Consider the following 12,376-nt stretch of genomic DNA (forward strand, 5'->3'; position numbering starts at 1 on the left):
CCCCCCTCCCTGCGTGTGTCTGTGTGTGTGTGTGTGTGACCTTGTGATTATGCCCCAGTGTGATGCTTTGGCCTGGCTTATTACCTGTCAGCAGGTTTTGTGCATCAGACACAAACACACAAATACACACAAATTACCACCAAGCAACAGACAATACCCACTGGGCAGGTCATCACACTATTGCTGTTTAAAAGCAGCAGACGGGCAAATACGCACATAAATGGGCCAACGCAAGGTCTGAGACATAGATTGTCTATTAAGGAGTGTATTAGGAGAACTCAGGGGTCTGACATTGAGACAGTTTGTGTGCCATTAGAACTGATAATATGTTGTCTGGTGTCCGGCGGTACTGAGTGAGAGCAAATTCACAAACACCCACAACTCAGACACAAACATTCATCATTCAATAAACTCGTCTATACGGGATAATTTTACCAGCACAAGTTTTATTCTGAGAAAATACTGGCCCTGAGTCTTGTAATTTTCCTACTTCATATGATCATTATCAGAAAGTTCTGTCATTTTGATCTTGCATCTTCCCGACAGAAGTCTGGTTTAAAGAACCTTATGACCCACGTGTATATTCACTCCTCATGACTGATTTCTATTTTAGTCCTCTTCATGTGCAGCTTCTTATCTCAGCATGTGTGCGCATGTGTGACTTCCATGCCACTGCAGTGCGAGTGTTGTGCTGCGATGAGGAAGTTTTAATCACTTGCAAATGAAAATCAATCTTTCTTTGTTTTATAGTGCATTTTCATTTGTTGACAAAGTTCAAGCTTATGGTTTGCATGGCAATGTCACATACTTATTTGTGAGGTAGCAGGCAAGAAACAGTGAGCATGAAATAAAACACTTGTGTGAGGTGTCCTATACTGTTTATCTGTTCTTTCTGAAGACTTTGGCCAGAGACTTTTCAATAACAAAGCTTTGTCGGACCAATGAGAATTTGGCACTGGATTTTCAACCTCATGAATGTTGCTTTTTTTTTTCCTAAATGAGGAAACTTTGTAAATGTTTCCCCTAAGACTGACCCAACCAAGAGTAACCTCCAAAAAGTGAATAATAAGATATTTTCCTACCACTTAATTAGATGCATTGCTTCAATGTAATTTTTTTATAGATAAAGAATAATCTTTTTAAAGTGCACACATAATTCAAATAAATATATTTAACCTAAAAATGTTGGCAAGTGCATCGACTTAATTTCACATGGAATCAAAACTTAAATTTCTTTGCCAATTTTTTTTACTGAAATTTGAGTTGTATTAAGGACAGCTGAAGAGAGACAGGAAACGTGGGGAGTAGAGAGGGGGGAAGACACGCAGCAAATGGTTGAGGCTGGGAGTCCAACCAGCCACCTCTGCAACGAGGACTATAGCCCCTGTATACGGGGTGCTTGGACCGCTAGGCCACCGGCAGCCCCCTTAGTCTCTCATTTAAAGTGGAAAATCATGGACATGGAGCACAGTGAGTGTATTAATTTGCTTGTTTAACACTTTAAGATTCCTGTTAGTTTGAGCTGAAGTCCTGTTTTTATCAGTGGAACTGCTTGGCTAGCTTGAAAGCTATACTGGTATACAGATGAGAATTTTAGTCCTCCTCTGTGACGTTCTACTGTTTTTCTGGAGTCATTTTCCCTCATCTAGCTATGGAAAATTGGTTTGACTTGTGGGTCACTATGCTAATGTTGCCCCCTGCAAATTAAGCCGGGCTGCTGCTTAACTGACACTGTCTGTTTATTCAACTGGAACAATTACATAGAAGTGTGAACAACTGAAGCTTAATGTTAAGAGCGTTGTTAGTACTTTCTATACTGAGCTATCACAAACTGGTACCAAAAATATAATGGTTCTTGAAACCCATCCCTAACCAGGAATGTGCCAAAAATGTTAAAACCAAATTATTATTGGTGATTAGTAGTTTCCAATAATCGTAGAAAAATATAAGGCCTTCCCAGGTGTGGTCTATGTGTGGGAAACACTGCCCTGCATCTATGATCAGCTTGTATCGGATAATCAGATCAGCCAACAGATACACTGGTCGAGCCTTGGTTCAGTTAAAAATATAAACACTCATATGCATCATTATTGCTTCGAGGATTCATCATTTTTTATGGCTAATATCTTCCCAGAGTTAAATATTTGATGAAGCTCCCCTGCATGTAAATAAGAAGAAAATGAACTGTACAGTAGCTTTATAAACCACAATCATGCACAAACGAGCCAGTTCTCTGTCTCAAGCAATCTTTAATAGTTTTAGTTCTCAGTGTTACAGCGTGGATTCAGAGCTGGTGTTGTGCAGGACGAGGCCAGGCTGAGAAAACGCTCAGGAAGACGTTTCACATCACTGACGCGACAGCAGGAGGTCATTTCAAACTTGGTGTCTTTGGAGTTACGTGAAGGACCTTTAGAAGTCAGGACCCTCTTTCTTCAGGCTCTTGTAGTCGGTGTTGACGGCCAGGAACTGTGGAAGGCAGGAGGAATACATTTAAATCTGTTTAGCTTAAATTAAATTCATCAGTGCTGTCTTTGGGAGAATGCATGGAGAAAAAAAATTAACGCTTAATTTTATTTCCTAACTGTCGTGCAAATGCAGACACAAGTACATGCAAGCAATGCACTACAGCACCTTTTAACTTATGTGTATTTTCCAGATTATTATTCTTCTCATACCTTGATGGATGGATGGAGGACATATATGGTGTGATAGTAATATGCTCACTTTTGCACTGGCAGTGATTATTTCCTCATGTTTTTCTTGATTAGTCTGCCATTAATATCCTCAACTCCCTCTTTCATCCACCCTCTCTCTCTCTCACTTCCTCCTCCTCATTACTATCATTGTTTGGACTTCAGTGGAATTTCGATGTAAGACCTTTGCCTTGCTATCCAGAATTAAACATGCCATGTCCTGACCTTTTGTCTGCAGCCACTTTCATTCCACCAGAAAGCAACGTAGCCTTGAAACCCCCTCAGAAAATCCTATTTTCTCTAAAAACACATCATCCTTGTCTCCTCTTCAGGGAGCTGTCAGTTGGTTGTTTTTCTGCTCTATTTTGGGTCAGCATTGTTAGTGTTTTCATTAGTTTGTCTGCGGCACTGGCCTTGTTCGAGAGGTAAGGTAAATTATTACAGACCTCTAAAAGCTGTGGTTCCATCTGCGTTAATTTGCTTTGAAATACACTTTGTTTTCTTTTGTTTGGGCAGAAGGAAGCCAGGAAGCGGCAATGTTGATTTGAAATTATTCTGCCAGTAGTGATAGATCCAGGTCTATTTTGGTGTTTTTGTTGAGGTGATGATGGATGTGAGATTTTCAGGGACATTTAGGTAGGACGCCATTCTTGTCCAAATGAGTTTCCTGACCCTTATGATTGCTGAGAGCAGGCACGTGGTCAAACCATGTGAGAAAAGAGGAGTACCTTGTACTGGTAGGTAGGGTCAAGCTTGGTCCAGGGCTCTGGGTTGTTCTTTTTATTCAAGAGGCTGCACATGTGGAGAGATTCAGAGCATGCAGTTAAGAAAAGAAGGATATAAAGACAGGGTGTGAGAAAAGCATGATTGATGGAGGGAAATTGAGAAAGCACAAGAAGATGCAGAGAGAAGGAAGACTAGTGGAGGAGAAAAAGACCAAGATGTGAACAGATAAGAGAGAATAGAGGACAGAACAGAAGAAGGACTGGGACAAAAAGAGCTAAATTCATAGATACCGGATGGAGACACAAGTAGGGGGAAAGAAAAAAAGCGAGGTGATTATGAGATGAGGTGAACTCAGCCCAGGGACTTGGCAGCGCTCCTCTGTTCATTAACCAAAGTCTGGATTTCACTGCACTCCACTGTTCTCTGTCTGTCCATCCCTCCTCCTCCCTCTCATCCTTCTCCTCTCCCTCCCCCTCTGGCAGCACATCACGCAGCAAATGCACAAACAAAGAGATCGGGAGGCTGATGGCAGAGCGGGCACGTCTCCCCCTGTCCCTCCATTACCACAAACACTGGCCGGTCTCTGAGGGAGAGGAAACCACTGACCACAGCACTCATCCCCAGCTGGTGATGAGGTCACGCGTTATGGCTGACCCTCAGAACAAGTGCCTCAGTGTGGCCCAAAATAGGATGTGAACAGTACACATTTACTGTTGATGGGTAGTCACTGAGTTCACTGTGTATGTTACAGCGTCTGTTACAGAAGGCTGATTTTGTTGTAAACTAGGATTCAACAAATGGTGTGTAGCTAATCAAGTGCGAAAAGTGCTCTCATGTTTTTAATATTGTCCTGAGTTGTGCGAAAATGATTTTCATACTGGTGCCAAATATTGATATTTTCATTTTGTTGCAAGTCAGAACTCTGATCATATTGCTCTTCCAATGTGACTCACTACTTCATGACTGCAGTGGTGGTAACGTCATTAATCCTGCACTTGACCTTCAAGGAGCAGAATGTCATCATGTAATTTTGCGTGATTGACTTGCAATTTCCAATTTTCACAGAATTTCTATATCCAGATATTATCGTTATTGTGTGCCATATATTGGGTATTGTAATGTTTGCAACCAAGCCTTTCCCATCCTTAATAGAGAGTCTGTACATCACGGAACATAAAAAAAAAACTTCTTTCCCACATGGTTTTAGACATTCTATTTAAGAGATTTTAACCCTAAAGTAGGATTAAGTTACCAGAATTCAGCTTTTTTATATTATATATATAAAATAACATGTCACTTAATCAGTAGTTAATTTTGTAGTTAAAATTGGATAACTAAACCTCTAATTTTATATAATTTTTAACCTTTTTTTATTGTGGGTCAATGAAGAGTGTTGCATATATTAATGCAATGGATCTGTAAATTAAAACTTTTATAAACTTGTTTACAGAAATCTAAATTCAGACTAACAGACTAGTCTAAAGCTAAGAAGGCAGCCAGAAATTAGTGCAATGTAATTAAGATGGCTAAACACAGAGTCACAGAGTCTGAGAGTAACTGATGTCAAATTGGTTTGCTGAGTGTGGCTAACATTAGCAGAGCTAGCACCAACAGCCTTCAGTCCTCCTTGCAGGTTGACGTCCACATGCCACATGGTTGTTGTTCTTTGATCGAGTGGTTATATGTCAGTTTAAACAGACAACGCGTAAATATATCTTTATATCAATTTTCTAAATCAAAACACTCCCAAATCACACCGCACTCCAAGGTGCCATCTGTCATCTGTGCTTGTTAACATCCAGGTTGTAGAGCTTTATAGCACTATGACAGTCCCCATTGACTGGAGCTACAGCCCCAGCTAGTGGTGTGTGGCATCACTACAGCTTAGACACAACATAAGACCCCAGATGTAGGCCTATTAAACATACACTACCAGCCAAAGTTTGGACACACCTTCTCATTCAATGGTTTTTATTTATTTAAATTATTTTTAATACTGTAGATTAATACTGAATACATCAAACTACAAAAGAACATCTATGAAATTATTTAATTAACAAAAATATGTTTTATATTTTAGATTCTTAAAAGTAGCCCCCTTTGGCCTTGATGAAAGCTTTGCACTCTCTTGGTATTCTCTCAATCTGCTTTATGAGGTCTCTAGGATTGGTTTTGAATGAACAGGTGAGCCTAGTCAAGAGTTCATTTGTAGAATGACTTGCCTTCTTAATGTGTTTGAGACCATCAGTTGTGTTGTTCAGAGGTAGGGTTAGTTCACAATGGATAGCCCTATTTGTCTTCTGTTGTAATCCATATTATGGCCAAACCAGATTATTTCATAGTTTTGATGTCTTCAGTATGAATCTACAATATCGAAAATAATTAAAATAAATGAAAACCATTGAATGAGAAGGTGTGTCCAAACTTTTGACTGGTAGTGTATATTTATAATTAATGCTAATTTTACTGGCTAGTAATTATGCAACCAACTAGTGAGGGTGATTATGTTCAATCATTTAGTTGACTGAACTCGCTAATCCTCAACCAGAACAGCCTTGTTTCGTGATATACCTTATACTTGCCCCTATCAAAACAAACAAGCCCTCATTCAAACTGTATCTTCAAGTGAAAAGATACAGATATCGATCAAACCAGGAGATTGTGTGCCCTTTGAAACTCTGATGACACCATCAGCTGTCAGGACCCACCACCTCCTCCTCATTGACAATCACACACAACAAACATTTTTGAAAGTTGTCAGTTAATAGTGGGTCACAACCAATCTTAGGGTGCTTTTCTGTCACCTGCTGTGTTGGAGTGGTTGTTTTTGAATGTGCTATATTTATAGACTTTGACTTTGACAACCCACTGAAAATGGACAACCCACTTTTTGGTCCCAGTCCACCATTTGAGAACCATGGCTGTAGAGGATTCTCTTGATGTTGGTCTGGTTGTACTACGAAGACACAGACCTCTTGCCGGTGCAGACTGGTCAAAGAAAAACGTTTTACTTTCCCAGGCTGTCGCTGATCATTCAGTTTCAGTCATACTACTTCTTTGTTCCTTTAGGATTAGTACACCCGTTTTTATTGCCAGCCTTATTTGGAAGAGGAGAGGTCCAAAGATGGCAATATTAGGAACAATCCAAAAATCTCTCAAACTTAAAGATGGATTACCACTCTCACTAGATGTGGAGATAAATAATCTTACGTGACATGAGGTCCTCTTGCCAGTCGGAACAGATAGAGAGAGGCCCCTGTAATGCCCACGGTCAGGAAGAAAAATTGAGGGATTAACTGTGAAAAAAAAAATCAGAGGAGAGGAATGGAGAGGAAAGGAAAGGGAAGGAAAGGAAAGGAAACAGATGAGGAATGCATTAGACCCAGACCACAGAGACTCGTGAAGGTAAACAAACAGATTCTATCAAGTGGTTGACTGTGATATGTACCATGAACGTACACCTGTGAGAAATACACACTCTCTATCTCTCTCTCTCTCTCTCTCTCTCTCTCTCTCTCTCTCTCTCTCTCTCTCTCTCTCTCTCTATCTCTATCTCTCTATCTCTCTATCTCTCTCTCACACACACACACATACACACGCACACACACACACACACGCACACACAGTTGTTGTAGTTGTTATTCCTGTTTTCCCACTCCCTGCCCTCCTCCATATGCATGAGGCCCAGGCCATGTGTGCGGCGGCTCACCGTCAGCTTGGGTTGAGCGGGCAAGGACGCGGTGGAAGAGAGAGCTGCTGCGTGTCTGTGCGAGTGTGTGCCAGCCTCTCCTCCTCTACACTATACCTGTCAGACTGAGCGACAGCATCACACACACACACAGAGCCAGACACACAAACATGCAGGTCTGAGCGCCTAAACACACAGACCTGAAAGTGCACACACACACACACACACACACGCATGCAGTCGTAGACATGCTTTATTTGATGTTCTGGGCTGCGATGATGACAGGAATTAAAATAGAAAAGCACATTAAGGGGACAGGGGGATAATGTGATATGTCATCTTAAACAGCCAAAGCTTAGCCGCGTCAATCCTCTCACCGCGCAGCATCTATTCATCAACACTTTACCGCCACATATTTGCTATGAGGATCTGTGTGTATGAGACAGGGAGAGAGAGAGCGGGAGAGTGAGTCACGCCAGCACTGAACAGCTGTTCTCAGCCCACACAGATCCAGTGAAGCTGTAGAAAGCTGACAGTTTGATCAGGTTGAACTGAAGGATGTCTCTGCTCAGCTGTATCCAGACATCTGTCTTCTGTCTGATTGCGTCGCCACTTGCTTTGTAGTTGATTAGGAGAACGTCTCGTGATAAAACTTTGATATTCGCTACCTTTAAACTGCTGTAGAGACATGAAGAAAATGCACTTTCCTCTGCTACACACTCAAAACACCCAAAAACAACAACTTGACAACTCTCTACTTGAACTCAAGTAAACAGATGCCGAAGTGCCAACACGCAGTTTGACAGCTAAGTGCTGTCAGTATTAGATTTGTTAGGACTCTGATTACGGATACAGTCAGAGATTATGCTGTTATTTGACCAGGACTCTTCTGCTCCTGAATACTAAATTGATTCTATTTTGATTATCCAAATGAAAAACTGAATCTGCAAAGCAAAGACAACTCAGCGCAGCATGCTGGTGATCTGCAGCTGCAGGCTGGAGAGATTAGAAAGTAGTGATTGTGATTTAGCCCAACCTGTAATACTCGATCAACCTCTTCTTTTGAATACTTTATTTCACTACACATTATTTTACAAAGTACTGCAGATTTCCTTACTCCTTAAATAAGAAAGTATTTCTACAAAGCTGTAAGCATCGCAAATTAAATATAAACTAGGACTCATATCCTTTGACATACAGCCTTACAAATGGGCAGACTAGCAAAGTGCTTGCTGTTTTCTCCACAGTAACAGAATTGACCTTAAACAGAGAAAAAGCTGTGGTAAGAAAACTGCAGCAATAAATACAAAGTATTCAAAGCAAATGCACTGAGGCATATCTGAGTGAGGCACAACAGGGGTTAATTTGTAAAATGACTTATATTGTTGTATTTGGGAATCATTTCAGAAAATTGCATCCTTTCTAAAACATCAGTATGGAAAAAACCTTTCATTGAAACTTGAGTCTCGGGTTCAAAATTAAAAAGTAGAGTCCTATCAAAAGATTGGTTTGGAGTATCAAGACCACAGCAGGCTGAATAGTAGCTTATTTCCAGCATTGATCATTTAATCATTTTTATTCCATATAACAATTGAAACTGTAAAATATTGAATGAGTAAAACAAAATTTGCAACCACGTAAACTCATATTAGACATGCTGAAATCAAGAGCCAACCTCCAACTGCGAGAATTGAAGCCAATGTGGAAGTGTTTAAGAACTGCACTTCCTCGAGTGTCCACTTGAGGCTGGCTCCGGAAGTACCGGAAACCACATACACACCAATTAAAAAAAGGCGGTCTTTACTGCAGAAATAAACATGTTTACAGCCTGGTACAAAAAATGAGTCTGAAAAGCTAATTTCTCGATTGGCACACTGTACAGGGGGGTGAATTTTTTCATAACATGGCAATTTTGAAGACACTAAGATTACAAGTTTCCATAATGAGAGGCACAGCTGAATTGACTGACAGGTGGAAACACTAGCTGTTGGCTAGGAGGCTCAAAGCCTGCCTCTTTACCTCACATTAGCTTGACAGAAGTTAAGTTGAGTTCAGCATTTCAATATGGCTCCCGCTGACGATAGGCTTCAAAACAGCGCTCAAAACAGATGGGTTACGTCAAGAATACCACGTCTATTTATTATACAGGCTATGACTGAAACCAGTGGTACATTTTTTATTTGTTTTCTATTTATACTCTTGAAAAATTAGATCTTAGGAAGTGTCCTTTTTTAAATGAGCCAGTTCATAACTGGCTATTCACTGTATTGGACTGTCTTATGTCTTGATGGTTTGGGCTCACCTAGAAGAATGGATCTTAGGTTTTCTGAATTACTTTGCAGTGTTCAGCCTCTCAAAGTAATACTTGGAAAAAGGTTTTTCCTGACTCCAAAGTTGCAAATGCATACATACACATGACCATGTGAATATTCAGCTGCACCCTATGCTGCTCCACACTGACAGCAGACCTTCAGCTTTGTTAATTAAAGTACACAAACAGCTACGCTTAAACACACACAAGCACTTGGAAACAGGTCAGCTTTGATGACTGATACATGCATACACACACACACACACACATACCCAAGTAAGCATGGACACACACACACACACACACACACACACACACACACACACACACACACACACACACACACACACACACACACACACACACACACACACACACACACAGTAAACAGTAAACAGTAAACAGCAGGACAGGCCTGTCTGCAGGGAGCTGTCCACTCTTTGGTGCTGATATCTTCATACCCTCTCACAGAAGTGTGTGTTTCACCTTCTACCACTCAGCCTGACCGATATAGGAAGTGTTTTATACTCGCTGGAGTTCGATACTGTTGCTGCCCTTATTACTTTTTCTGGTGCTCTGCCAAGCTAACTCTGTCAATCCATGAATTTGGGTCACCCTCCACATAGCTCTGAGGCAAGAGGGAAAAACAAGCACTGACAGCCTCTGTGTCTTTTCTTCTTTATTTCTTCATTTATTATGTCAGCAATAAAGCAAATTAAGATGACAGTAATACAATGTAGTAATGTGAAGGTACAGTACTTGTTTAAAGTTTCAGACAAACAAGTAAATATTTTGTATTTTTTTTAAGTATACTTAACAATGTTGACAGCAAATGTAAAAATGGTCTCAGTCCCTTATGAGTTTTTTATTCAGTTAACATAGCTCTTATATTAGTGATAATAATCATCATAATAATGTATATTTGTCAATAGGTCTGGCTAATATTTTGCCACAATTTTTTGTTTCTGACCTGAGTAACATGGCAACAAATTAACATTTTAACGAGTTGATCCATTATAATTTCTCTTTATATTCTGTGCTTTTTGTCGACTAAATTTTTGATATTGGTTATGTTCAAAAAGGTATCAATATCAATTTTGTAATCCAAAATGTATAAGCTGTATCTATATTTAACATTTTGGAAAACTAATCCAGAAAATCTCTACATAAGCATGAAATTGCATAAAACTAAGCTAATTCACAGCAGTACTCACAGGGACCATTACATAAAGGACTGTAATGCAACCTCACCCCTGGATGTTTCTTCGCATGTTGAAACATGGTCCTAATCATCTTTGTTGTTCTTTAAAAAAAGTTGCAAATGTAGAAAATCAAAACAAAAACAAACTGACAGTTAAAGTCTTACACACTGCTCCATGTGAAAGTAGTTTTATAGAAAGAGCTGTTTGTCCAGTGCAGTGAAACTTGTTGCCAACTCTCCCCCCACTCTGTCCCTCCCTCCCCTCCCTCTGATGACTGAGAGGGTCAGAGGGGACAGGGAGGAGTGGGGGGAAATAGGGTGAGACAGAACTAATCCTCATAATCACATTTGTTGAGGACAGTCTATGTTTCCAGTGAGGCTCATTGAGTACTCAGTGTCCTAAACTGTTTAGTTACACAACATCAACAACAAAGCAGCGCAAACTGAAACCCAGATTTGTGCTGCCACAACAGATACTCACTGTCATTTTTCAAGCATTTACTCCTGGAAGTGCAGCAGTTGGGCAGCCTTGTAGTATCTTGTAATGGCTTTGTGTTAGACCGCACACCCTGTGCAGTCATTGTGTTGGGAAGTTTCATCTTATATTGTTGTTTTCAAAGATAACCATCACTCCAAACTTTTCAATCATCCCTCAGCAGCAATGAACAGTGCTGTTTCTGCAGAGCATCTTCAGTGTAAATAGGAGGGATGTTACAGCAGCATCCAACACGTCCCTCGGGTCGCAACCTTTGTACAGTGCATGATAATGGCAATTGATTAGCCGTTGATGCAGCGCCTGCAGACCTTTCAGGTTCCTTAACAACACTTTGCATCCTAATGCAATTAACACCAAAATGCTATGCTGTGCAAAACGCAGAGGTCATTACTATTCCTTACTTAAGGTGCCCTTAGATTTCTCATCATTTATCATGCTTAAGTGGATGAGGCAAAGTGGTTGCATTTTTAGAAGCAAGTGTTGTCGCTCCAGGGACTGCAAATCAGTCCATCTGTCGCTTTGATCCAGACTGGGATCGAGAGTAACAGAATGGATCGCTTTGAACTTTTAACATTGATGTTTTAAAGTCAACTTACTTCGTTTTTTCTGGTAAAACATCCCAAAAGCGTACGGAAGTATTTGCATGTAATTTAGTAAAAAACTTTTCTTTGCAGATGATATAGGATCTATATGGCAAACCCCCAAAGGTGCAATAATTTATTTACTTTTGTGTTTATTTATTTTCAGCAAAACGTAGCTTCTAACATGCTAAACTATAGAGGTGTAAAGATTCACCATTCACAAAAGGTTACTGACCTTAACATTGAGGATCCAAGTGCACCGGTCCACAGTACCCTGGATTGGTAAAAGATTAATACGAACCAGTCGATGGCCTGGTTTTCAAGTTAGAATCCCTTCGCTGAAGTGTTGCTGTCTCCAAACTGTGCTCAGCATGTTCAATCTCGACTTGGTCGTTGACCTTTTACCTTTCAGGGCGGCTGTGGCTCAGAGAGTGGGTTCTCTTATTAGAAAAGGTTGGCAGTTCAATAGAATTTGTTAAATCTGATGGTCTCCTATAACAGCATCCTCGTCCATCAGTGTATGTCTGTGTTTCGATGGATGCGATGAGTAGTGTAACAACACTTTTAGTGATCAGAAAGACTAAAAAGTGCTATTTAAGCAAAAGTTAATTTTACAAGAGTAACTTGAGCTTTGGTGGCCAGTTAGCGTTAGTTAGCTCAGTGGAAGAAAACGACAACAG

The 12,376-nt window shown here is 40.3% G+C and overlaps 1 protein-coding gene across 2 annotated transcripts; it reads right to left on the minus strand.

Moving 5' to 3' along the window:
- Window positions 1-2,241: 2,241 nt before the first annotated feature.
- Window positions 2,242-11,468, minus strand: LOC117810800 (cytochrome c oxidase subunit NDUFA4). 2 transcript variants are annotated; one of them, XM_034680773.1, is made up of 4 exons: window positions 10,670-11,085; window positions 6,630-6,715; window positions 3,422-3,485; window positions 2,242-2,466 (listed from the first exon to the last, which is right to left on the minus strand). In XM_034680773.1, the coding sequence occupies exons 1-4, from the start codon at window positions 10,709-10,711 to the stop codon at window positions 2,410-2,412; spliced, it is 249 nt and encodes an 82-aa protein (XP_034536664.1). In that variant the 5' UTR covers window positions 10,712-11,085; the 3' UTR covers window positions 2,242-2,409. The 2 variants fall into 2 exon arrangements, with proteins under 2 accessions (XP_034536664.1, XP_034536659.1); XM_034680768.1 differs by lacking the exons at window positions 3,422-3,485; window positions 10,670-11,085 and adding an exon at window positions 11,101-11,468.
- Window positions 11,469-12,376: the final 908 nt, after the last annotated feature.

Source organism: Notolabrus celidotus, chromosome 1, assembly GCF_009762535.1.
Source record: "Notolabrus celidotus isolate fNotCel1 chromosome 1, fNotCel1.pri, whole genome shotgun sequence".
NCBI classification, from domain to species: domain Eukaryota; kingdom Metazoa; phylum Chordata; class Actinopteri; order Labriformes; family Labridae; genus Notolabrus; species Notolabrus celidotus.